General features: G+C 39.4%; 1 protein-coding gene across 1 annotated transcript; it reads left to right on the top strand.

Annotated features, from left to right (window-relative positions):
* Nucleotides 1–26,742, top strand: eif4a3 (eukaryotic translation initiation factor 4A3). Its single transcript, XM_043696421.1, has 12 exons — nucleotides 1–219; nucleotides 6,789–6,861; nucleotides 8,263–8,329; nucleotides 8,544–8,606; nucleotides 10,054–10,186; nucleotides 12,075–12,155; nucleotides 20,141–20,282; nucleotides 21,570–21,708; nucleotides 24,827–24,942; nucleotides 25,030–25,137; nucleotides 25,824–25,951; nucleotides 26,415–26,742. The coding sequence occupies exons 1-12, from the start codon at nucleotides 75–77 to the stop codon at nucleotides 26,429–26,431; spliced, it is 1,212 nt and encodes a 403-aa protein (XP_043552356.1). The 5' UTR covers nucleotides 1–74; the 3' UTR covers nucleotides 26,432–26,742.
* The last annotated feature ends 552 nt before the right edge of the window (nucleotides 26,743–27,294 follow it).

Raw genomic sequence — 27,294 nt, 5'->3', positions numbered from 1 at the left:
GTCACGCGTGGTGTGGTGGTGGTGTTCGCGCATGCGTGTCGTCGGACGGTGTTTGTGAGGCCGACAACCTGATCATGGCGAGTTCGGGGAGGAAGCGCATCCTGAAGGAGGAAGACATCTCCAAGGTGGAGTTCGAGACAAGTGAGGAGGTCGATGTCACTCCCACGTTCGACACCATGGGTTTGCGGGAGGACTTACTGCGGGGGATCTACGCGTACGGTGAGTGCGGCCTAGACTGTCAGGCAGCCTCACGATGGCTTCTCGATGGAGCGGCCAACGATGCCATGATGCTGAGGTGATTGAAACCAGGGTCCCGGCAGGCTCGGAGTACAGGGCCTCAGACTGCGGCCTTGTTGGTGTGCAGCCTGTTCACACCTCTGGGGCCAGAGCGCTTATGTTATAGGCCCGGGCCGCAAACCCATCTCCATCTCCTTGTCTGCGTGTATTGAGTGGACAGTGCTCTCGCTTCGGAGCCAGTGGCTCCAGCCCCATTCCCGTAATGACGATCACAAAATCCAGGCTGACAGTCTGGAGCAGTGTGGACTGGGTGCAGCATTGTTAAAGGTATCATCATTTGTAAACCCATGGGAATATAAAAACCCTATGGGACTATCACCTACATTGTGACCCATAACTATATCAACCAATAGCATTTAAAAATTGGTTTAATCGTTATCTCATTGTGTGGAACCTTGCTAGGTGTTGTGTGGACCTTTGGATGACATTTTAAAAAGTACTCTGGCTGCAAAATAGACTTGAAAACGCTATGCTTATAAAAGACTAAACAACAAAGACAGTGACAGGCGTATTGGTGCTCCACAAGTAGCTGGTTTACCTTTACACTGAGGTTGATGCTTCAGTAGGACCCAAGTCACTTAAGGTGTTTGAGGATCAACTTAAAATGTGATCTGTCCCTTTGCCCACAGAGTGCATTTTATTCATATGTTAATTTTAAGATTTAAACTCAAATCTGACACAAATACCTTAAAATATCCAAGACAAAAAAGGTTTTTCTCAGATCTTAGTTTGCTCCTGTTGCCTGCCTCAAAATAGCTTTTCCTTAAATTCTTTAGCCCATGTTGATTCTTCCACCTTGGTTTCATAGAACTGCAAGCTGAAGAATTAGTCCTATGTCTGATAAAGAATTATACTATACGATTAATTTTCATACAGTCCTCCTACTACAATAAAGTGTCATTTTTATCATTACAAATGTAAATTAAACTGTGCAGTTGTCACTAGAAAACATGCATGTAAGTAAATAATGCAGATATGAAGTTCTTAGGCAACAAAAAAGACCAACTAGTGATATAACTGCCATGGTTGGAATCCCTGAATTCATACATCATCATATGCGTATTCTAAAAACTGTGTCTTGGGTAGCTGTGATCGACTTAATTGCCATCTAATGTACAATGATGTACTGTATCTTGGTCATTTGTGTTCAAAGTGTCACGCAGATAACTGGACCCACTTGCAGGTTAGTCTTTTCATCGCTCATTCGGTTGATCCCCTCTCCACACTGCCAGCATGTCCCTTCCTACAGCTGGAGTGAGACATGTTTGAGCAACTCCGATATGAATCAGTATTTTAGAACATAGGACATTACAGCACAGGACCAGGCCCTTCGGCCCATCATGTCTGTACTGACCATCGTGCATTCTAAATTAATCACATTTTCCTGCATATGTCATCCCCGTCTTCCCTGTCTGTTGTTATGGCTATCTGTTATGTCTGAAACCTTGCTAATAAATTTGCCTTTGCCACCTCCCCTGGCAGTACATTCCACACACCTTTATTTTATATCACATTTTAACATAATTCAAATAATTTGCCTTGTGATTGTGCTCTGCTGTTAGATATCACGGTACAGGTGTGGGAGAAAGCTCATTTGGATTGTGAACATTTGCAAGAAATTATTAGGATGCATGACCTGTTGCTGACTGTAAGTAAAGTAATCATAGTCCCAGAGGACAGCAGGGCTGCGCTCTCTCATTGGAGAGAGATGACTATGGTAGTTTAACATGAGTGTGACTACCCCTCAGGTGAGAGGCACAGTTGAAAAGGTGGGACCTTCATGATAACCTCAGCTGGGACAGGAATTGAACCTCTGCTGTGAGCATCACTGCATCACAAAGTAGCCATCTAGCCAACAACCATAAAGTAATTCAGTACTGATGAAGTGTAACTACCTATTGCTATGTGGGGCACATAGTTTTATAATTAAAATGATCATAGTCATATAGCACAGAAACAGATCCTCTGGTCCAATTCGTCCATGCTGATCAGTAGGAAGGATGTTATGTTGGAAAGGGTGCAGAAAAGATTTTAAGGATGTTACCACCACTGGAGGATCTGAGTTATAAGTAGAGACTGGAGAGGCTGGGACTTGTTTCTCTGGAGCATAGGAAGTTATGGGGTGATGCATATATAAGGTGAATAGCAAAGGTGTTTTCTGTAGGGTAGGGAAATGCAAAACTAGAGGACATAATTTTAAGATGAGAGGAGAAAGATGTAAGAGGGACCTGAGGGATAACATTTTCAAAATGTGGTACTTACCTGTATATGGAATGAACTGCCAGAGGAAGTGGTAGAGTTATAACATTTAAAAGACATTTGAACAGGTAGATGAATAGGATTTAAAAGAATGTGGGCAAAACTGAAGTGGGATGGAAAGATTGTCTTTGGAGAAACTGTGAGCAAGTTGAGCCTATATGCATTGGAGTTTAGAAGAATTAGAAATAATCTTATTGAAACCAAAAATTAGGGGAGGCCCTGACACAGCAGATATTGAGAGGAGGTTTGCCCTCACTGGGGAATTTACAAGGGTGCAGAGTTTTGTAATAAGAGTTTTGTATTTAAGGCAAAGATGAGGTGAAACTTTTCTTATTGAATGATAGAACAGGCTCCGTAGGCTAAATGACAAACTGCTGTTGAATCCAGGAGCTCCATGTTTCTGGTTTTCTCTGGCAACAATGATATAAAATCATTCTGCTATTCTGATAAACACTACATATGCAGAAATGCACAGAGGATTATGACATGCTGCATATATAATGTCTGGAATATCTAGTAGCATAATTTCTAAAGGCAATGCAAGTCTGACTCTGCTGATGCTTTTCCTGACATGAGGCCATATCTCCATGATTCACTTTTCATACACTGGTTTTGTAGCATGTGAACACTTACGGTAATAGTTCCTGAAGACTCTGGGTGGATATGGCTTCCTGCTGAGGGCTCTACTTCGTCACTTTGCGTTTTGCTGCCTGTCATGTCTCTTTCCTTTAGAATCATCCTTAACTTGCCAGAAGATACATGTTAAGAGCTTCATAGAGAGCAGTAACATTTAATGAGAAATTTAAACACCTAATGATTTACTGCTAGAATTACACTGCAAGATATAAGGTTTTTAAAAAAACCGACTTTGTTGTACATATTAAGACAAGGCAAGCACACTACCATTATACTATAGTTTGTCAAGATGTGTAATCAAGAGTTCATATCCAGTCTCCCTTTTTACTGCCTAATTCTGCAATCTTGAGGGTTCATTTACCTCTTTGGCTGGAACCAAAACAAGAATGCCAAAGCTGCCTAGAATTCTCTTTGACTTTTCCTTAGTTTGCTAGCTATTCTGCAATCTGCGATAAATATGGAACGTGCTGCCAGAGGAAGTGGCAGAGAGAGGTGCAATTACGACATTTAAAAGAAACTAAGACAGGTACATGGATAGGAATGGTTTAGAGAAATATGGGCCCAATGCAGGCAAATGGGACTAGTTCAGTTTAGGAAACATTGTTAATATGGACAAGTTGGGCCTGCATCTGTGCTGTAAGACTCTAAATGAGGATCCTTAAGTTTGCTTGCGGCTGACTGTGCAACATTTCTACAAAACATTGTAACTGTTGACTTAAGTTCTGAGGAAGGGTCACTGAATCAAAATGTTAAATCTGTTTTCTCTCCACAGCCACTGCCAGACTACCTGATTTTCACCAGCAGTTTCTGTTTTTATAAATGCTGGCTTCTTAGCTCAGCCTTGAACTTTATTGTTTTAATATTTAGCCATTTCAAAATCAGGAACATCCAGGTTCCTTTTTGTCTCTATCCTCTTTCTCTTTGGGCAAAAGCAGCTTAATTTCGTAAAGTCAGAAAGTGTTGGTAAAACTCAGCAGGTCTGGCAGCATCTGTGGAGAGAGAAATAGTTTAATGTTTGGTGGTGTGTAATGAGGTAGACTTGGTTAGGGAGCTTAAGGTGAAGAAACCGTAAGGGTACAGTGACCATACAATGATAGAATTCACCCCACAGTTTGTAAGGGAGAAGCTGAAATCCGTTATAACAGACTTTCGATTGAGTAAAGGTAAGTACAAAGAAGAGCTGGCCAGAGTTGATTGGAAGGGGAACTATCAGGGAGGGCAATGGACTAGCAATGACAGGAGTTTCTGGGGCTAACTCAGGAGGCGCAACAGAAATCTATCCCAAGGAAGAAGAAGCACATTAAAGGGAAGGCTGAAGCAACCATGGCTGGTAAGGGAAGTCAGGGACAGCATAAAAGCAAATGAAAACGCAAGTAGTGTGGTGAAGATTAGTAGGAAGCCAGAGGATTAGGAATCTTCTAAGACAACTCAAAAAAGCAATAAGCTGTGGAAGAAAATTAAAATGAGGGTAAACCAGCTAGATTGAAAGAGTTTTTAGATGTACAAAGGTAAGAAGAGAGAAGCAAGAATTGACATTAAACTGCTGGAAAATGAGGCTGGAGAAGTAGTAATGGAAACAAAGAAATGGGGGAGGAACTGAATAGGTATTTTGAATCAGTCTTCATGGTGGTAAACACCAGTAGCATACCAGAACTTAAGAGAATTAGGGGCAGAGGTGAGTGGCCATCACTATGGTGAAGGTGCTGGGGAAGCTGAAAGGTGGATAAATCAACCTGACCAGATGAACTACACCCCAAAGTTCTGAACGAGATAGCTGAGGAAATAATGGAAGTATTGGTGTTGATCTTTCAGGAATTACTGGAGTCAGGGTTGGTCCCGGACGACTGGAAAATGCCTATTGTGACATCCCTATTGAAGAATGGAGAGAGGCAAAAGACGGGAAATTGTAGGCTGGTTTGCCTGACCTTGGTCATTGGTAAAATTTTGGAGTCTGTTATTAAGGATGAGACTGCACAGTACTCAGAAATATATAGTAAAACGGGGCTGACTCAGCCTGGCTTTGACAAGGGGAGGTCATTCCTGACAAATCTGTTAGAATTCTTTGAAAAAGTAATGGGTACTTTGGACAAAGGAAATCCAGTGGAACTGATCTATTTGGATTTCCAGACGGTCTTTGGCAAGCTGTCACACAGGAGGCTGCTAAATAACACAAGAGCCCATGGCGTTATGGATAGAGGATTGGCTAACTGACAGAAGGCAGAGTTGGGGTGAACCATTCTTTTTCAGGACGGCAATTGATGATTAGTGTAGTCAAGGACGACTCTTTAGAACTGAGATGAGGAAGAACTCCTTCAGGCAGAGGATGGAGAATCTGTGAAACTCATTGCTGCAGAAGACAGTGGAGGCCTAGTCATTGAGTGTCTTTAAGGCAGTGATATGTGTAGGTTCTTGATTACTAAGGAAATCAAATATTACAGGGAGAAGGCGGGAGAATGAGGTTGAGAAATGTTTCAGCCAAGATCAAATGGCAGAGCAGTTTTGTTTGGCCAAATGGTCTAATTTGCTCCTTTTGTTTTGTGGCCTTCACTTACAGTTGAAATAGCGCAGTGCTTTTTTTGTGGACTACCCCTTTCTAAAATTTCTTTTTTTTTTGGCATTCAGGAACAAATAACAGGCTAATAGTTGAACAACAATTGAAAAATTGAGATATGGTAACAAATAGACAGAAATTTGCTGACCTTGTTGATCATTGGGGATCTGGTTGCAGAGCAGATTGAAAATGTGGCATAGGTTGATAGCATGCGCAGTTGCTTTAGACTATGCAGTGTGAAGATACTATTGTTAGTGTTTTAGGAATTTGAACTTGTGATGAATGAATGGCAACAAATGCTTCAAGGCAGGATCATGTGGGATTTAGAGGAAAACTGCATCTGAAAGTACTTTTCTAGGTGTAGAGGAGAATAGTTTTAGGAGATACTGCTCGAGAAACCTTGTAAATTCCTGTTACTTGTTGCAAATGGGTAACACTGAAGGAAGAGGAATGATAAAAATTACTGTCTTAATAAATGTTGTTTTGTGATTTGTGTAGCAATTGTATTCCTCAAACTGCTTGTCATTAGTTACAATCTACAGTACTGTTGTCGACTGTGAATGCAACACCTGATTCTGATTTGAAAATCAGATGTGCCCTGGAATTAAGTTTTCAACTTTTGGTGTGTGAACTTTAGCATTTATTCAAACAATTTCTATTTGTATGCTGATTCTTAATTTTTGCATGTGCTTTTAAAAAAGGAAAAAGTCTTTCAGTGGCCATAAATGATCATAAAATGTTATCTGGCCAATACATGGTGATGGTTGTCAAATATTGGCTGCATTAGCGTGTACAATTAGCCTGTATTGGGCTATGCCTCTGCATGCGTGGGGACCATTTTGGTGTTCAAAATACTATTTGATTTGGTGTTCAAGATACCAGTAATGTACTATACTGGTACTATTTAATAGCAATTATACCAGGGTGCAAAATGAGGAGCTACAGATGTGACCCTTTACTCTAGCTTTATCCCACAGTCTAACTTATTACAAAATTTAAATTTAGAACTGATACATGGAACTGATACATATTTTACTTCTTGTAGGCTTTGAAAAACCATCAGCAATTCAGCAAAGGGCCATCAAGCAAATAATCAAGGGGAGAGACGTCATTGCTCAGTAAGTTTAACATTTGTAAGGTCTAGCATTGCATGTTTTAAATTGTCATCTTAGGGGGCAGTCTTTCATGATCAAGAATTGCTTGCTTCTGCTCTGGTTCACTGGGTTCTTAAGTGGCTGAGAAATGCAAAGTGTGTTCTGTATACACTGTCATATATGAGCAGGTGGTACTTGAAGATTTGGATTATGGGGTGTTGGTGCTCAATTCAATGTCTCAATTTTACCTCAGCATGTTCTTGATGAAATCTTTTGAGGTATTTGGTGCCTCCCTGAATGAACCTTCTTCACTTTGGTCAGTCATGAGCCAATGGCTCCCATGAGTTGGCATGGATGTTTTACCTCTTCTTGAATGTCGCTGAAAGGTTTCCTGGGAATCTGAGTGTGGCCAGGTTCTGAGAAGAACAGTAGTTTTGAAAGTCTGATGTTAAACAAGTGAACCATGTATCCTGAACAGCAGTGTTGTTTTTGAGTGATCACTGTTTCTATACTGAGCTTAGTTGGCTTGTTAATGGATTCTGCTATTGGATTGTCTGTCTTAACACCAGAGTCTGAGCATCTTGAAGATAATGCTAGTGATACTTCTCCAACATTTTGCCCTTTTTTAAATTCATTTGTGGGACATGGGCATCCCTAACTAGCCAGTACTTGAATTAGTTCTATTGTCACATACTCAAATGGATACAGTGAAAAGTTTATAAGTTGCCACTTACAGCACCATCTTAGATACAAAGGTACCAAGGCACAATCCTTAGATACAGAATAGAGAAATGAAGAAAAAGTTACATTTCCGCTATATACAGTATGACCATGGGTCAGAAAGAAACAAGAAGCAAAGTTAAAAAGACAAACATCACAGTCTCTCCAAAGGCTGTCTGCAGCAGACTACTGGTGTGCACCATGCTGGGACACTATCCCAGCTCCTGCACCAGGCTACGACCGTCGTACTCCCACAACAGGCTGCTACTCTCACCCTGATTTATTGCCCTTGTCCTTGAGAAAGTGGTGGTGAGCTGCTGCCTTGCACTTCTGCAGTCCTGTGCTATAGTAAACCCACAATGCCATTAGGGAGGGAGTTCCAGGATTTTGACCCACTGCATGCTGTAGTTTGTCGAAATGTCCAAACCATTACAAAAGCACGGGGATCACTGCTGTTGGTAGACTATTAACCTAATCTCAAGTCAGAATTCCTGGTCCTAATTTTTTTTTCCCCTCTATTAGTTGAAGGCTGAATTGGCACATTGGAGGTGGTGATGAATATCATTAGTCTTTGTCTGCCTCTGTTGAGAGGAGGCTTCCAATGGTCCACATTTCCAGGTGGTTGTCTTGATCTTAATGGATGGAGACAAGCATAATGTTTGTAAACGGTTTCATTGTGATTTACAATTTACTTTTTTACTCTAGATCCCAGTCTGGTACAGGGAAGACTGCAACATTCTGTGTGTCGGTATTACAGTGCTTGGACATTCAGGTAGAATTTACTAACAGATAATCTGGTTATTTCCTCAGAAATTGATTTATATTCAAAACTTTCTGCTTTATTTCTTTGCTTATACCATTGTTTTCAGTACTGAAGAGAACGTTATGTAAAGTTGTTTTAATCAGTTCTGAAGCCACGCAATGTTCAGCTAGCAATTCACAATAGAATGTCATAATCTTGTTTTTAATGGATTTTTAAAATTTAGGTTCGTGAGACCCAAGCTTTAATATTGGCACCAACTCGGGAACTTGCAGGGCAGATACAGAAGGTAAGAATTATACATGTTACAAGTCTGTCTTTATCATTAGAACTGAGTGACAAATGCTAGTTCACAACCTGCTGAAGAATCATTTTCAATTTGAGTTCATAAAAAAGGTCCTCTGTCTCCAAAACCTTTGTAAGTATACGGGATTGACCTGTAATAAAGGTTAGGTTGATTTATTAAGTAGCAATGAACCAGTGGCCCTAACTGTAACTTGAATTGGAAGATATGATTCCAGAATGCCACACAATAAAAATGGAATTTAACCTTCTTCTGTTGTGCAAATCAATGTTTCTGGCCTTTACTATAGTTATGTCACAATATATCTTTTCTGAGATAAATACAAGGCTACAGTTGTTGTGTGATATTAATTCAAGGGTACATTCCTGATTGTACTGTTGATTTTCTTTTTTGTTCGACTAAGTTACACTTTCTCTCGTGGTGCATTGAAGAATGCATTGTGTAACTTGGTAGATCACAGACATGCTGAGTTTGCTGAACTCCGCTTGGGCAGAAATGGGATATTAAAATTGATGTTGGTCCTCCTGAGTGCTGCAAGAGTAACTTCTGATTGCAAACCAGTGGCCCTTTCTGGGAAGTGCTCACATAAATGGTAGAGTTCTACAGCACATTAAAAGGCCCTTTAGTCCATCAAGTCTGCACTGGTCAAAAGTATTTACTTAACTGTGGTAATCCCATTTGAATGTTTGGTGAGAACTGATGGGATTTGCTATTACACCATGCATAAATTGAATCCTACATCCCAGTAGTGTTGGGATGAAAAAGTGAAATGCAAGTGAAAATGTAGGATGTCTGTTTACAGTAATCCTACCTCTGATGTTTAACTGTACATTATGTAGGTGGAAGCAATAGTCTAAATAAATAGTCTTTTTAACATTTATATATTGGTGTTATTGTACAATGTATTTCAGTGTGAAATCAAAGTATTCTGGTCTTTTGCAACATTTTGACTTTGAATATAATAAAAATTTATGTCATTATAATAAATTTCAGAATCTAAAGATATCACAAAATGCTCCATGGCCAATTAATTAACTCTCTCTTCTTTAAATGTAGTTACTATTTTAAGGAAGTGTGGTGGCCATTTCATGCATAGTAAAGTCCCATAGGCTACAGAGAGATAATTGACCCAGTTTCTTTTCTGGAAGAATGAATGGAGGGTGGGATATCGGAAAAACTGTTGAGCATGTCTTTTCAATAGAGTCATAAGATCTTTTGCTTCTCATCCACCATATTGCAAGTTTTATCATAGCAGACTCTACAGAAAGTTTGAAAGAGGAATCTAAAAATATTCAGTAGATACAGATGGGGAACATGTCTGTAGCATCTGCTAGTCCCACTGAATCTCCATATGCTAAGTTCCTAGCTTTAGAATTGAGTGCAATGTTTGGTGCCATTTTAATGTTGTCAGTATCTTGTGTCTATACATCAGGTCCTCCTTGCTCTTGGTGACTATATGAATGTACAATGCCATGCTTGTATTGGAGGTACCAATGTTGGAGAAGACATTCGGAAGTTGGACTATGGACAGCATGTAGTTGCTGGTACTCCAGGGCGTGTATTTGGTGAGAACTTGTTTTGCCCTTCATTTTAAAAAAAATCATTGCTAAATGTTCAATTCTCTTGATCAAGATGGTCTAATAAAATGTTCATAAACAGGTAATATAATTTGAAAATTTTATAAACCATAGAGTAAAAGAGCTAATTAGTTTTGTCACTTATGTTCATTCTATAAGTAAAAATGGAATTTTGTGATATAGAATTGGGTCATTTAGTCTGTCAAACTTATGCTGAATTACTGAGTCTTTTCAGATATTAATGGGAGCAGAGTTGAGAGTGTGGTACTGGAAAAACTCAACAGGTCAGGTAGCATCCGAGGAGTAGGAGAATCAACATTTCGGACATAATTCCTGATGAAGGGCTTATGCCCGAAAAGTTGATTCACTTGCTCCTCGGATGCTGCCTGATCTGTGCTTTTCCAGTATCACACTCTCCAACATATGCAGTCCTCACATTCTCCTAATTAATGGGCACAGACCAGCAAAATATTAACCAGGACACCAAATAAACAGTCCTGATCTTATTCAGATCTTACAGATCTGCAGATCACTGAATAAACAACCATAAGCCTTTTTTTTTGGTATCCACTAGAGAGTTTAATATCTCATCCAAAGATCACATCTTCAGAAGTGGGTATTTTAGTATATATGGAAGTTTAATGTCAGTCTAAAGATTTGGTCTTGAATTTCTGGAATGAAGCTTCAACAACTTCGTTATGTGTAAAGAACATCGCTAAGCTATGGCTAACAGTACCATAAGTCAAATGTAGCACATTACCTACATGTGACTAATAGAATTTAATGATTTCATATTTATCGAACATGTCATATTGCATGTGTAGATCCATCAGTATGGTCATTACATGAAAGCATTTTGTCAGCAGTATTAGCTCCCCATTTAAACTTCAAATTTACATGTTGAGGTTTGTGGTTTCTTATTATCACCCATTTATTTCAACGATTCCCAGGAAAAGGAAACAGTGCTCAATCCTTTGAGTATAGGATTGGGATGTCACGTTGAGATTATACAGGACATTGGTGAGGCTTCTTCTGGCAGACTGTGTCCAATTCTGGTCGCTTAATTATAGGAAGGATATTAAGCTGGAGAAGATTCAGAAGAGATTTATCAGAATGTTGTCAGGTATGGAAGGTTTGAGTTATAAAGAAAGGCTGGGACCTTTTTCACTGGAGCATAGATGGTTGCGAGGTGAGCTTTATAGAAGTTTATAAAATACTGAAGTGTATGGATAAAGTTAATGGTAGCTGTCTTCCCTCTAAGATGGGGGATTTCAAGAAGAGGGAGCACATTTTTAAGGGAAGAGGAGAGAGATTTTAAAAAGGCACTAAGGGCAAATGTTTTTTACAGTGGTTCGCATGTGGAATGAACTTCCTGAGGAAGTAGTTTAAAAGACATTTGGAGGGATATGGGCCAGGAGCAGGCAGGTGGGAATAGTTTAGTTTGGAATTCTGTTCGGCATAGACTGGTTTGACCAAAGGGTCTTCATGCTGTACCATTCTACAACGGATGTAAGTCCTCTCCAAACAGTTGATCTTGCTAATTATAGGTCAATAAATATTGTTCTCAACTGCCCCCATATTTTCAGTGAGCAAATATCTGCCAAAATCTGAGTAACATGATGGATTGTTGTGTGTCTTGTAATGGAGCATTTCTGGACTCCACGTTAGCTGTTTTCTCTTCAGAGGTGCTGCCAGACCTGAGTTTCTCCAGCAATTTTTGTTTCTGTTTATTTCATATTTCCAGTATCCAGTTCTTTGTTTTAATTTCCTATAATTTTATCCAGAGCATATATGCAAAACTTTTGATTGTTGTGTCTTCATCCATGATTTGCCAGTCCGTGGAAAGTGATCCTGACCATGGTTTGTGTTTTTACAGATATGATCCGAAGGCGAAGTTTGAGGACACGTGCCATCAAAATGTTGGTTCTTGATGAAGCAGATGAGATGCTGAACAAAGGTACCTGATCCTTAAATTCTAGCATCAGTTGGAATAGCTTGGCTTGTAATCTCTTTGAGTATAGAAGCCAAGATCTAACCAATGCATAAAAGTATAAAGGGTTTCAGTTTGGTCAAAGAAGATAAAATACTTTCTCTGATGCAGCAAGTCCAAACAGCAGGCATGTCTTCATATTAGAACGACGTTATTAGGGAGCATGATCAGGATCCCCTTCACTCAAAGCATACTGGAAAAGTTTGATAGTTGAAAATACCAAGTAACTAGTAGTCTTTATGTTTTGTTTTCTGAGGAGTTTGGCTGGGTGCCAAGTAAAGTTCCCTCTAAGCTTTCACAAGAACTCAAGCAGTTGTAGTAAAGAATATGACCCAACGAGCCTTCTCTGCCACTGCTTGGCATTTTGAATAATAATTGTGCCACACAAATGACAAGACAATAGACAATAGGTGCAGGAGTAGGCCATTCAGCCCTTCGAGCCTGCACCGCTATTCAATATAATCATGGCTGATCATTCCTAATCAGTATCCTGTTCCTGCCTTATCTCCATAACCCTTGATTCCACTATCTTTGAGAGCTCTATCCAACTCTTTCTTAAATGAATCCAGAGAGTGGGCCTCCACTGCCCTCTGGGGCAGAGCATTCCACACAGCCACCACTCTCTGGGTGAAGAAGTTTCTCCTGAGCTCTGTCCTAAATGGTCTACCCCGTATTTTAAGCTGCTAGTACAAGTATTATGCATTGTCCATTTCCATTCATTTGATCCATGCTTCCTGTCAGCTAATGAAAGAGCAATTTTAGTGAGTGGTGTGGTTTGTCTAAAAAGCCCAGGGTGCTGATCTGACAAATGCAAAGAACAAGTAGAAGGTTTGAGTGTGTTATTGTGGATTGAGAGCAAAATAGTGATCTGAACAGGTACAAAAGCAATTATACCTTCCATTGTGAAAGGTCATCTATATTTAAGCCAAAGGTATTGTGTCCTTGAAGATAACATCTATTCAGTTTGCAATGACATTCAATGATTGTAGTTTCTTAACTTGTTCAGTACATGATACTAAACTCCTTTATTACTGCATCATAAATTGGTGGAGCATTCTTATCAACAACCTTTGAAGGATATTGAATTAGGAAACACTTTATTATTTTGTATGTATTGTCTTTTGCAGCATTCAGTTTTATAATGCAAGGGAAATAATTAATACTTCAATTAACTCGCATGCAATATTTCCCTGCGGTACCCCACTGGTCCCTGCCTGCCATTCCGAAATGGAGCCGTTTATCACTACCTTTTGTTTCCTATTAGCCAACCAATTTTCAATCCGATCTAGTACTTTGCCCCCAATACCATGCGCCCTAATTTTACTCACTAACCTCCTGTGTGGGACTTTATCAAAAGCTTTTTGAACGTCCAGGTACACTACATCTACTGGATTTCCCTCGTCCAACTTCATGGTTACATCCTCAAAAAATTCAAGAAGATTAGTCAAGCATTATTTCCCCTTCATAAATCCATGCTGACTCTGTTCTATCCTGTTACTACTATCCAGATGTGCATCATCCTTTATAATAGACTCCAGCATCTTTCCCACCACTGAGGTCAGACTAACTGGTCTATAATTTCCTGCTTTCTCTCGCCCACCTTTCTTAAAAAGTGGTATAACATTAGCCACCCTCCAATCCTCAGGAACCGACTCCGAATCTATTGAACTCTGGAAAATAATCACCAACGCATCCACGATTTCCCGAGCCACCTCCTTCAGTACCCTGGGATGCAGACCATCAGGCCCCGGAGACTTATCAACCTTCAGACCTAACAGTGACCAACTCCAAGAAGAGAAAGTCTAACCATCACCCCTTTTGACATTCTTTGGTACTACTGTCACTGAATCCCCCACTATCAACATCGCTGGAGTTACCATTGACTAGAAATTCAACTGAACTCTCCACATAAAACACACTGGCTACAAGAGCAGGTTGGAGTGTAGGAAGACAGTGGCAAGTAACTCACCACCTGTCTCCCTAAACCCTGTCCCATCATTTACGAGGTATAAGTCAGGAGTGAGATGCGATACTCCTCGTGCCAGATAGGTGCAGCTTGACACCATCCAGGTCAAAGCAGTCTGCTTGATTGACATCACATCTACAAACGTGAATTCCCTCCTCCACTGATCAGTAGCAGCAGTGTGTACTATGAACAAGATGCACTGCAGAAATCATAAAAGAACCTTTTGACCACTTTGATGTAAGAGGACAAGGGCAGCAAGTACATCTCTATGACTCTAAGTACATGGGAACGCCATCACCTCAAGTTCCCCTCCAAGCCACTGTCATTCCTGACTTGGAAATGTGTTGCCATTTCTTCACTGTCAATGGAGCAAGATTCTGGAATTCCCTCCCTAATGGCATTGTGGGTCAACCCACAGCAGGTGGAGTACAGTTCAAGAAGGCAACTCACCACCACCTTTTCTAGGGCAACTAGGGATGGGCAATAAATGCTGGCCAGCCAGCAATGCCCATATTCCAAAAATGAATGAGAGAAGAGCTCAATATCATTGCTGCTTTTTGGCTTCAACTCCACTTTCTGCTCCTCGGGTGCTGCCTGAACTGCTGTGCTTTTCCAGCACCACTCTAATCTAGAATCTGGTTTCCAGCATCTGCAGCCTTTGTTTTTACTTAGTTGACTTTAACCCTACTGCAAACCTTCTTGCAAGGATGCCTGCCTTGAAGAAGTTTTCCTCCTCTCTCTACAAGAATCTCAGGGAGTCCCTATCCCACTGCAACTCCCAGGTCATTGCCTCTGCCCTGAAGCTCTTCAACCATGTCCTGACCTCATTTCCCCTTCCCTCATCTCCCCCAGCTCCAAACCTCCAGCTCAGCATTGTTCCCATGACTTGTCCTACTTGCCTATCTCCCTCCTCTCATTTATCTCTCCACCCTGCAGGCACTCTGCCTGTATTCCTGATGAAGGCTTTTGTTTGAAATGTCGATTTTCCTGCTCCTCAGATGCTGCCTGAACTGCTGTGCTTTTCCAGCGCCACTCTAATCTAGAATCTGGTTTCCAGCATCTGCAGCCCTTGTTTTTATTTAGTTCTATACTCATGTCTATATTCCTTGATTCCCTTTGACACCAAAAATCCATCTAGACCAGCCTTAAACTGTATTCTGTGATGGAAACAATGCAATCTCCCGGGGCTGAGAACACCAAATATTCACGACTCTTTGAGTGAAGAAAATTCTCCTTGTTTCAGTCTTAAATGATCAGTCCCTTATTCTGAGAGGTTCCCCATGTTTTATATTCCCTGACCAACAGAAATCATCTCAACATCTGCCCAATCAAGCCCCTTCAGGTTTTTGCTTGTATTAATGAGATCATCCCTCATTCTTTTAAATTTTTGAGATTATAGTTTTTTATAGCTTCTCATCAGAGAGCATTCCCTGCATCATGTGGACTAAACTGGTGAACCTTGTCTATACCACCTCCAATCCAAAGATATCTTTTTGCAAATGTCAAGACCAAAACTATACATGGCACTTTAGATGTAGTTTCACCAAAACCTTGTATAACTCTGTACTCTAGTCCCCTAAGCATAAATACCAACATACTATTTACCATCATAATTGCTTATGAACATGCTAACTTCCTATGTACTTTACATGAGCATATCCAATTCTCTTTAAACATCAACATTTATAGGTTTTGTGCTTCTTTGTAAAAGTCTGTATTTCTATTCTTAGAAATAAAGTAAATAGATTCACGCTTTCCTTCATTGTAATTTGGTTGCTACTTATGTAACGTGTCTATATCTCTTTGCAGTCATTGTTTTCTCCCCTTAACTTACACTTAGACGGTAGATATATTACTCTCTGCCCCTTCGTTTAAGTCATTAATGTAGATTATACAAGCTGAGATCTCAGCTCTGCCCCTTGTGATGCTTCACAATCACTGCTTGCTGGAATGAGAGTATCTCATTTATGTCCACACTCTCTTTCCTGTCTGTTATTGTGGTTGTGTGTATGTTCGCCGAGTTGGAAAGTTGATTTACAGGCGTTTCGTCTTCAGTGACACCTTCAATACTTTGGACCCTCCTGTGAAGCATTGCAGTACTGTCTCTTCTGGAGATTATTTGGTTCAGTTTCTGCTGCTTCTGGTTGCTGGTTCCAGTTATTCGTTGTCGTGGCCAGTATATTGGGTCTCGGTCAATGTGCTTGCTGATGGAGTCCGTGGCTGAGTGCCATGCATCTAGAAATTCTCTGGCTGTCCTCTGTTTGCTTGTCCTATGATCATTTGTGTTCTCCCAGTTGAATTTGTGGTCCTTGTCATCTGTGTGTATGGCTACCACGGACAGCTGGTTGTGGTGTTTAGTGGGTAGTTAGTGTTTGTGGATGCAGATTGGTAGTTGTCTACCTATTTGTCCTATACAGCAATTCGTGCCATCTCTGCATGGAATCCTTTAAATTACGTTAGTTTTGCACATGATGGGCAAGGGGTCTCTAGTCCTGTGAGTTGTTGTCTGAGCGTGGCTGTTGGTTTATGGGCTGTCATGGATCTGAGTGGTCAGAGAGGTCTGGCTGTCAGTTTCAAGACTTTTTTTATGTAAGGTGTCATGGCTAGTGAGTTAGGTCATGGCATGTCCTCATCACATTGTCTGTTAGGTATCTGCAGATGTAATTGTGGGATACCCGTTATTGGCAATACTCTGTAGAGGTGTTCTTCTTCTTCTTCTTCCCTTCATAGGTCAGGAGTGCTGCAGAATTTTGTAGCCTTTTTGAATAGAGTCCTAATGCAGCTTCTCTTGTGTATCTCTGTTTTTCATAAATTTCCTCACTTTTCTTTAGCCCATAAGCTATTGTCTATTTCTGGATTGAAACCTGTATCTCCTGCTGCAGAGATATCCACAATTATTTGCTCCGTGCCTCTGCCTTTTCTTCACTCATCTTTGCTTAGGAACTAATGTTTAATTTAGAAGCTCATCCTTTTCTTATACTTGTGTAAGCTTTTACAGTCTTTTTTTATATTTCTGGGTAGTTTATTCTTTCTTTCTAACTTTACCCTTTTTATTAATTCTGTTGGTAACCCTTTGCTGATTTCTAAAACACTTGGCTCGGTGGTTAGCACTGCTGCCTCACAGCGGCAGGGACCCAGGTTTAATTCCATCGTCTGGCAACTGTCTGTGTGGAGTTTGCACATTCTCCCCATATCTGTGTGAGTTTCTTCCCACAGTCCAAAGATGTGCAGGTTAGGTAGATTGGTTGTGCTAAATTGCCCATTGTGTCTGGGGGTGGGTAGGTTGGGTGGATTGGCCATGGTCGAGGAAGGTGCAGGGTTACAGAGATAGGGTGGGGCGAGGTTAGTCTGGGTGGGGAGCTCTTCAGAGAGTGGATGTGGATTTGTTGGACGAATGGCCTGTTTCCACACTGTAGGTATTCTATGCATTCTATTGTATACTCTCAATTCTCTGACCTATTACTTTGTTTATACAATATTACCAGCTGTTTTGACATAACTATTCTTAAATGAGCCACAGGTGAGTCAGTGGAGCTGAGTTTTTGATTTTTTAAAATTGAGTATACTTTTGTTGACATTGAATTTAAAAAAAATTGTTCTCTGCTATATGGGATTAGCTTTAAGATTGTTGTTTGCATTTGGAGTATATCACTTTCTAAGTTACCTTGAAATTCAATGGTATTATTAATCAACCAGGCCTCATTACACGATACTAGATCTGAAGTTGTTTTATTCCTGGTTGGTTCTGAGAAACTGTCATTAAAACATGCTGCAACATTATTATCTAGAGTATTCTTGTCAGTAGGATTGTCCCAGTCTATATGAAGATGAAAGTCTCCCACAATTATCTCATTGTTTTTGTTAATAATTTCTTGGTTAATACTGTGTCTAATGTTGCAACTGCTGTTAGAAGACCTATAACCTGTTTCTTGTGTTTTCTTACTCTTACTGTTTCTGGTATGCACCTAAATTTATTCTACTTATTGGTCTTCTGAGACCTGATCCTTTCTCACCAATACACCTCTGTATGTTATGCTTTACTATCTCTGCTATCCCTGTTTGCCATTCTACACGTCTCTCCAAACTTTGTGCACCTGGAATATTTATTTCCTACCTTTGATTACCTTAGTGCCATGCCTCTGTAATGATAGCTCAATGTTGATAATTTATCTCTATTTTTTGCCATTAGAATAAGGAACCTTTCATTTTTAAACCTCCGTTTTCTGAAATGACCCTTTTTGCTGATTTGTATTAAATCCCTTGCTCACTCTCCTTGTTTTTACCCACATCGCTATAGTTTTCCTTTCAACCACATCAGTTATACAGTTAGCCAGGATATTATGTCAGCATGGTTCAGTTGGAGCCCATCCCAAAAGAATAGCTCAATCTTCTATGACTATTAATGCCGGTCCCCATGAATCAAAATCTTTTCTTCCAACCCCACTCTGAAACATGTGTTTAACTCTGTAATCTGCTTGACCATTTTCCAATTAGCATATGTCTTGGGTAACAATGCAGAACTGGCCACCTTTGTTCTGCATTTTAATATGTATTCCAATGCCTCTGATCTTCTTAACAGGACTTCATTCCTATTTTTAATCTATGGTGGCTCCTAATGAACCACAACAACTGTATCTTCCCCTTTCACATAAAATACTGCTCCAGTTAGGAAGCAATATTCTTAATGAGCTAGGCGATGCAACTATGTATATTCCCCTGACTATACTGCCCCCTCACTCCACATTGCTCGTAACTCCAGCCATTTGAATGGCATCCTTCAGTGTGCTGCATGATCAATCTGCTGATCCTCATCCCCATAAGTAACAATTACATTGTGTCTGTCTGACTCTAAGGCGCACACTCCTGTCTCTGTCCATTGACTGACTCTAAGTTTCACCTAATCTAAGGGGTGTTACTGCCTTCTGGAACAAAGTATCCAGGTACTGTACCTCTTCCTCCAATGCCTGTAAGTCAGGCCTCTAGTTCAATTCTGAACCAAAGTTGTGTAAGTGGAAACACTTACTGGATATGTTTTCCTGGGACGTCAGTGCATTTCACAAGTTTCCACAAACTGCAGTCAAAGTAAATATATTTTATTAATGAATGAATTAATTGTTTTACATTGCTAAAGTCATATGTCGAAAAATGCAGTTCCCTCGCTTGGATGATGATAAAGGTTAAAAATGATAATAAATAAATGATGAGGTTGCTTTTAAAAAAAAAAATGGAGCTTCTCTTTTCCCTGTGCTCCAGATTCTAATGTGAACTAAATTTGCACAATTACATGCTTCATCCATATCTTGGGGACATACTCCTGATTTTGTGGCCTTTTAATGACCATTTGTGGCCTGATGATTTGAATGCCTATGTTTTTAAACACTCTCTTTAGCATTGCTGTGCACACGTAATATGTCACACTCATTTTCTCAACTGTGAATGTCTTGGGTTGATAACTTTGTGCGGTTTACAAGGAATAGTGGTATCGAGACATGTAGTGCAAAAATGGGTAGATGGAATTTAGGTGTAGAAATGCCACATCTAATTGTATGTGGAACTAGCTCAGTGGGTCAAATGGCCTGTTCCTATGTTTGTATTCCTTCATTAACTTGTTATCCTTTTCTCTGCCATATTTTGCCCAAAGGATTGCAGTAAATAAGATGGTTATTCAATTTGCCTCTGTATTAAACATATATCACATCATATAAGAACTAATGTTTGGTTCTTAGTTCCATTTATTCTGAATATTGTGTGTATATTTTGTGTACTAAGTTTTTTTTTGATGCTCTTAAATTGTTTTAAATAAATATTTTGAAATGTTTATGTTTGTTAAGATAAAATGTCCATTTGTTTATTTAATCCAGAATTTCATTTTGTGTTGAATTATACCATGAAAGATGAGTTGATTTAAAGTATTATCTTAAAGCCACTCTGAGGTGTTTATATAGTGTGTCTGGCAACAATTGTTAACTTTGTCTCTTGAATTTAGGTTTTAAGGAGCAGATCTATGATGTCTACAGGTATTTACCCCCAGCCACACAAGTAATTCTGATCAGTGCAACACTGCCACATGAAATCCTGGAAATGACCAATAAGTTCATGACTGATCCGATCCGAATCCTTGTCAAACGGTATGCTGTTTGTTGTTTCTGTACTAATAAAGGCATCATTTCAAGTTCCTGTAGAACTTACTGTGCTCGGAGCCTCTGAATTGACTACAGTCTATTGCATGTTTTTAATTTATTGTAGTTAACTAAAACTTCAATTAATTCAAATTGTATCGTTTAACTTAGCTTTCTTTGTTCTTTTACTGAATTGAAATATACCGCTATAGTGTTCACTATGAGCTGCATAAATTAGGCCCATCTAGAAATTTCTGTTTACTATGCTACTATTTAATTTTTGTAAATTATTGCATGGTTAATGTAACTCATATTGCATACATTTCTTATTTTCTCATAGGGCTTTAAAAACCATTTTGCCTTACAGCACCAAATAGAATTCCCTAATTGACACGGGAGGCAAGTCCTTTGATGTCAGCTTTAAATGACCACATTTGAATAGAAATTAAATATGTAAGCTTGGAGTACAGTCTGTATATTTCTGTATCCCGCTGCTTCTAAACAGCCGTCTTGGAGAGCCAACACACTGCTGAGTCCTCCAGTGCACCAAGTGACAGCACCTCTCCACAGTGCACTGATTCAGTACTACACTGTTGTATGCTCAATAGTTTTTGAGCTGAAGTCCTGAAATGGGATTTGCTGCCAACTGAGCTAAGGTTTTCACTTAACGTATGAATTGCTTGTCGTTTATAAACGTCCAATCAGGATGTTATTTGCCTTCAACATTTTTTGGCTTCCAAATTTGTTTCCAGTGGCTCTTGTGCCTTTAGAATACAGAGTCTTGCATTAGTTATGTTCCAAATTTTAGAAATTATACCTTACTAAATATTAAAAATTGTTGTGTTGTCTCTGCTCTGGGCTTCAGAAATGGTTATGGCTACTTGTCAGTCCCACACAGCCTAGCTGAAATGGGCTGGCTCTGAACTAATGAACAAGAAACGTTTGTTCTATCTTGGTCTATGTAACTCAGTCATATGCCCACCTAGGCAGCAAGCCACACCAAAATTGGTAGAGTCGAGAATCAAGCTCCATTTTAAGTTCTGACAGATCTGTTTCTAGTTCACCCTTCATGTGCAAATTTACTGTGATGTGTTCAAAAGGCTGTTTTATGGGGTGGCATTATAATAGTTTTATATGTTTTACATTAGCTTAGACTTGGCCGAAAGAAGAATTAATGCCCTGTTTGGACAAGGTTTACATTAGGACATAAAGAACTTACTAACGTGAGGACCAGTGATGGAACTGAAGCCAGTAAAGCACAATCTTGCAGTTTCACTTTGATGTTCTTGTTTACAGTGATGAATTGACCTTGGAAGGAATCAAACAGTTCTTTGTAGCAGTTGAAAGGGAGGAGTGGAAATTTGATACATTGTGTGACTTGTACGACACACTGACCATTACTCAAGCTGTTATATTCTGCAATACAAAACGGAAGGTACCGAAAACATTTCTTATCCACCCATCATCTTAACTTGTATGAAAGGAATTACATTTAAGTAGTTGGGAGTTTGAGCTCATAATCAATCCTCCTTTTGAAGAAAACAAAAATTCTGAGCTCCGTTCTAAATCTACTGATCTTGTTGGGCAAAACAGTATTGGCTCAATTAGTTAGTCTTTGAATACACTTTCTTAAAAAACAAATTCGAAATATAAACTACGCCAAATCAGTGTTTACCACGGAGGGGAAAAGACATGGACTTCTTGTGAATAACATAAAATGCAGTACTGCTACCACACAACTATTGACAACAATGGATCATGTGATCAGACTGGGCAAGTCTGAGGTGGAATAAAATAGAGCCTGGGGCCAACATGAGAGTGTGTGGATCTATGTATAACAAGGAGTGGGTGTATGTGCTTCATTTTGAGTGCGAGACAGCATTAGCACAAATTTATTTTCCAGTATAATGGAGTGGTTGAGATTTTAACATAAAAGCATTGTTTTCTAAAGTATTAGATCAGGACTAAAGTGACTAGCTTTTATGTTTTCTTGGGGTAAGATTATCTGATTTGGGATGAAAATTAACAGCTATTTCCACACTGCATAAGAATTTCTTCCAGTTGGTAACACGTTTGAGGACTCCTGAGCGTTTAATTAGTGATTGCAAATCCCTGAAAGCAAGCGCCAGCCTCCTTTGCTGAGTTTAAGGTGACTAGTTTGCCACTTCGTCTGTACAGGGCACATTCCATTGTAATGTGCAGTGCTGTTTGTGTGTCTCCACCTTTGCATAAGGGGTTTATGTTAAGGCTGGTGGAGGTTGACTGCATGAAGATATTGTGTCCTGATGAAGGGCTTTTGCCCGAAACATCGATTTCGCTGCTCCTTTGATACTGCCTGAACTGCTGTGCTCTTCCAGCACCACTAATCCAGAATCTGGTTTCCAGCATCTGCAGTCATTGTTTTTACCTGCATAAAGATAATGGCCTGTCCTGCTTCTGTCTCGTGAGGAACACACTTGCTGTGGTGGTTTGCTGTTTGACACATGGTGTTTGTCACAAGAAACTTGCAACTTACAACTTTTCCCATTCCTTGATCAAAAAGATATTTGTTGAAAGAACTTGTTGAGGAAGGTTGAGTCGATAAAACGTGGAGCTGGAAAGGCACAGCAGGTCAGGCAGCACCGAAGGAACAGGAAGGTCGACATTTCAGGTTGGGACCCTTCATCCGGACTGGCTGAGGAAGATTGCTTATGTGGGGCTCTGAGATGAAAGATAAGCAGGAGTTGTGTTGAATAAGCCATTTGGAATGATAAGGAAAGCACCGATGGTTTCAACCAGTTGTGTTCTTTTGGCCAGCACATGTTCAGGGAGTGATGTTTGTTAAGATAGTAAGCTGGGGCAGGATGTTGAGCAGAGGGTTCCAGGTATGATGCATTTTGTTGCGTTAACTTGAATGTCAATAAGGTATGTGAGATGACCTTTGCCAAACATCTAATGTCTGTGGGTACACCTCAGAAGATTGAGAATGAGATTGGACAAAATACTAGGATTGGATATTTAAACAAAGAGATGTGAACATTATGTAGAAAAGGATGAGAAAAGTAAGTTAATTCTGAATATGTTCAGAAAGTGAAACAATAGGTGTCTTGGAATCACTCCGATGTCACAAAGAAAAAAACTTGTCTTGTATGCTATACATATAACACTATAAGCTCACAAGTTACTAATAAGTAAGTTAAGATGAGAATGTTTTGAAAACAATCATGAAACATTTTATAGTTTATAGAAAATATGCATTGCAAGCAGGATGTGGTCCTGCTGGGAGACGTGGTGAAAGTAGAAACCCATGGGATCCCAAGGGAATTTGGTTAGTTGAATCCAGAATTGGTTGCGTGTTGTGACTGGAAGTGTCTCCTGTGGAGCTCCACAGAGATCATTGCTGTTTATGGTCTCTATGAATGATTTAAACTTTGAATGATACAAAAATTGGTCCGGTGATAAATAGTGAGGAAGATAACCTTGGATTACAAGAGGTTTTAGATGGGCTGATCAGTGGAAAATGGAATTCATTCCAGATGAGGTGATGCATGTGGGCAGGACGACATACAATGAAAGGTAGGACTCTAGAAACCACCGAGGATTGTAGGGATCGTGGTGTGCATGTTTCACTGGTACCTTAAGGTAGAAGGACAGGTGGGATAAAGTGGTTAAGGAAGCATATGGGATACTTGCCTTTAATAGCAGCAGCTTATAATTGAAGTGCAGGGAGATTATTCTGGATCTACATAAAATGTTGGTTAGGCCACAATTAAAGTATTGTTTCAATTTTGTAATCTACATTTATAGTAAGGATGTGACTGCAATGGAGAGGGTGCAGGAAATTTACCAGGCTGTTGTCTGAGCTGGAGAGTTGTAGTGTTTTTTTTTGAGCAGAGAAGATGGGTGGGGGGGATTGTGACTGAGAAGCATAAAAATTGTTGTGGTATTAATTTGGTAGATAGGAAGAAATGTTCCCCTTGGTGGTGTGATTAATGACTAGAGATATAGTTTTAAGCTAAAGGGCAGGTGGTTAAGAGGGCACATGATGAGAAAAGTTTTAACCCAGAGGGTGGTGGGAATGTGCAACTGCAGCCTGTAAGGGTGGTAGACTCAGAAACCCTCAAAACATTTAAATATTTAATTTATACATTTTTGATGCAAAGCATACAAAAGTATGGACCAAGTGCTGGAAAATGGGATGTGAATAGTTTGGTGGCTGTTTTTGACTGGTAAAGACTTGATGGGTTGAAAGGTTTTTTAAAATGCCGTAGGCTTGTCTAACTAAAGAGTGCAGTAAAGAAAATAGACAATAACATAGTTAACTCCAATTAAGTTGTAGGTTCCTTCAAAATTTTAATGACTTAATTCATAGAACAAGCTCTGGAGTTCCTAAGGCATTGCTTTGTCTGCCTCTAAGTGAAAAGTTCTGCTGTACCATTTAATAGAACTTTGTTAATTTCAGATTCTGAGCAACATATTTTTTTAATTAAAAAGATCCATTATGGTGAAATAAAATTGTCCTCAATGGGGAAGTTAACAGTAAATAGCTTCCAATATTATTCTTCCATCTATAGGTGGACTGGCTCACTGAAAAAATGAGAGAGGCCAATTTCACAGTGTCATCAATGCATGGTGACATGCCACAAAAGGAGAGGGAGTCCATCATGAAGGAATTCCGTTCTGGTGCAAGGTGAGTCGTGTTTGAAATTGGATGTCTTGCTTATTATTTCTTCTACTACTGATCTAAAGATGAACTGTTCCTGCACTTGCTTTACAGTCGAGTGCTCATTTCAACAGATGTTTGGGCACGAGGATTGGATGTCCCTCAGGTCTCACTAATCATAAACTATGATTTACCAAATAACAGAGAGTTGTATATCCACAGGTAAGATGTCATGTTTTAAATTTATAATATATGCACTCTGGAACCTCCAGAACTTGTTGATCTGATTTTCTTTTTATGTGCTTTCTTGTATTTTGGTTTCTGTCTGATTCCTCATTCCTCAGTAAAATGACAGATCTTAATTCCCTTTCTTCATTGCTACCAATGAAAATCAATGTATCCCCCATTCCACCCTGTTCTCTTGTGTAGTATGGAACTTCGGATTGAAACCAAGTTATAGTAAATGGAAGAGTAAAATGATCTGCAAACATTTTCATTATTTGACAAAATAATTGCAAGAGGTGGCTAAACTACTATTTTAAATAGTATCTGGACACATTTTCAAAATATCTAATTATACCCAGTCCTCATAATTGACAAGGGATCGGGCACAGATTTCTTGTAGATACAATTCCTATGTGGTGCAAAGGACTGCAGACCAGATAAGACGATGGAGGGAGGGGGGGGGGGAAGCAAGATGGGGCCAACTTCACATGTCAGCAGGTGAGGACTGTGTTGTAAATTCTGAACCGAGTGAGTATCTCTTATAATTGGTTCAAGGTAATGTGGCAAATTATTTTGAATGCCATTGATTTGTTCCTCTGTTAATACTTGGAGCTGTTGAAGATGAGAGGATTCACCCCATTAAATCCCTTTACAGTATTTTTGATATGCCCTTGTGTTGTCAGGATTGGTCGATCGGGTCGATATGGCCGGAAAGGTGTGGCTATCAACTTCGTTAAGAATGATGACATTCGTATACTGCGAGATATTGAACAATACTATTCTACACAGATTGATGAAATGCCAATGAATGGTGAGCTCTGATTATAGTAAACTTTGGCTGGGTATTCAACATACAGATAAGACTGTGATAATCTACCATTATTTTTATCGATTAGTTTACCAAAAATAGGCCAGATAAGATGCATGAGCAGTTTGTGAACATAATTTAATAATAGTTCAAGTTGTTTTGTTCTGGAGTCCACTGACACCAACACAAAAACTTAGAACCGTTAGCCTGAGCTACAGTCTCCCCATTTAAAATGTCCCTGTATAAAATGGACAGTTACTTATCTGCCTGAAAATGGTGATTGATTAATTGGTTATTCATATTAATTAATATTGTGGTTCTGCTATGCTTGGGGAACTTAACTAATTGAAGGCCATTCAGGTTCCTTCATTTCTCCTTATAGGAATTTTTGAAAGCATTAAGTGTGCACAGCAGATTGCATATCATGCATTTTATTAACATTTTTTTCAATTTCTTTTTAACCTAGTTGCTGACCTTATTTGAAGGAAGTGAAAGACCAGAGGACCTGGATGGGCAGCGGATTGCATTTCTTCAGTTCAAAACAAACACTTCACATTATATAAGGATAAGGACCTTGTTTGTGTATCTCCTAGCTTTGTGAATTTTGGATCTTTCTTTCAGTACCATGTGGCTTTGTAAACCACTGTTATTAGTTTTTTTTTGTTAAACAGGGGATTACTAGGTTTTTATTTGCAATTATTAAGTACAGAATTTTGAACTCATCTGTAATTTTAGTGAAATACTATGTATGGATACCATTATCTTCATTAAAGTTTGATATTAATATCCTTTAACATAAGTCTGTAGTCATACATATTTTAAGTTTTCAGAAATGAAGGCACCAAGTCTTGTGGTCTCAATTAGGAAGGTCTGTAGTTAGTTACTTGCCATTTGATAGGTGTTGACATAAGAGAAGAGGGCCAGTTATATATGAAGTTTGTGTAGTGATCTTCATATCTTATTTATCCAATTTTTTTTCCTGAAAAAAAAACTTTGCAAAATACCTTTCTTGATTTGGGTGTTACTGATAAGGCCAACATGATTTCCTTTGGCTTTTCCTATTTTACTTGGGAATTGTCTCAATGCTGATTTGGCTAAAGATGGAGAACACTGACTAATCATCCATTCTTTTTTCGATCCTTTTCTTAAAAGAAAATATTACAACCACAACATTCCATTTGGTCTTGGGATTGCCAGTAATAAAGTAAACAGGAATGTTCATCACTCACCTCAACATATTACCTTTCTGCACAACAGGTGACCATACCATATCAATCTTTTCTCACCTTTATTCAGAGTTCCCTCAATCTTGACTAACCTCCCTTCAGATACCTGTTGCGTTCGTG

This window comes from Chiloscyllium plagiosum, chromosome 9, assembly GCF_004010195.1.
Source record: "Chiloscyllium plagiosum isolate BGI_BamShark_2017 chromosome 9, ASM401019v2, whole genome shotgun sequence".
Classification (NCBI taxonomy): Eukaryota; Metazoa; Chordata; class Chondrichthyes; order Orectolobiformes; family Hemiscylliidae; genus Chiloscyllium; species Chiloscyllium plagiosum.
The sequence above is the reverse complement of the archived record's forward strand: the minus strand, read 5'-3'. Positions and strand labels throughout refer to the sequence as shown.

Excerpts from the sequence above, each read along its gene's own strand:
- eif4a3 (XM_043696421.1), top strand. The coding sequence starts at position 75 with ATGGCGAGTTCGGGGAGGAAGCGCATCCTGAAGGAGGAAGACATCTCC. Across the intron at positions 21,709-24,826 it reads TCTGCAATACAAAACGGAAG|GTGGACTGGCTCACTGAAAA; the intron begins GTACCGAAAACA and ends TTCCATCTATAG. Across the intron at positions 24,943-25,029 it reads GAATTCCGTTCTGGTGCAAG|TCGAGTGCTCATTTCAACAG; the intron begins GTGAGTCGTGTT and ends CTTGCTTTACAG.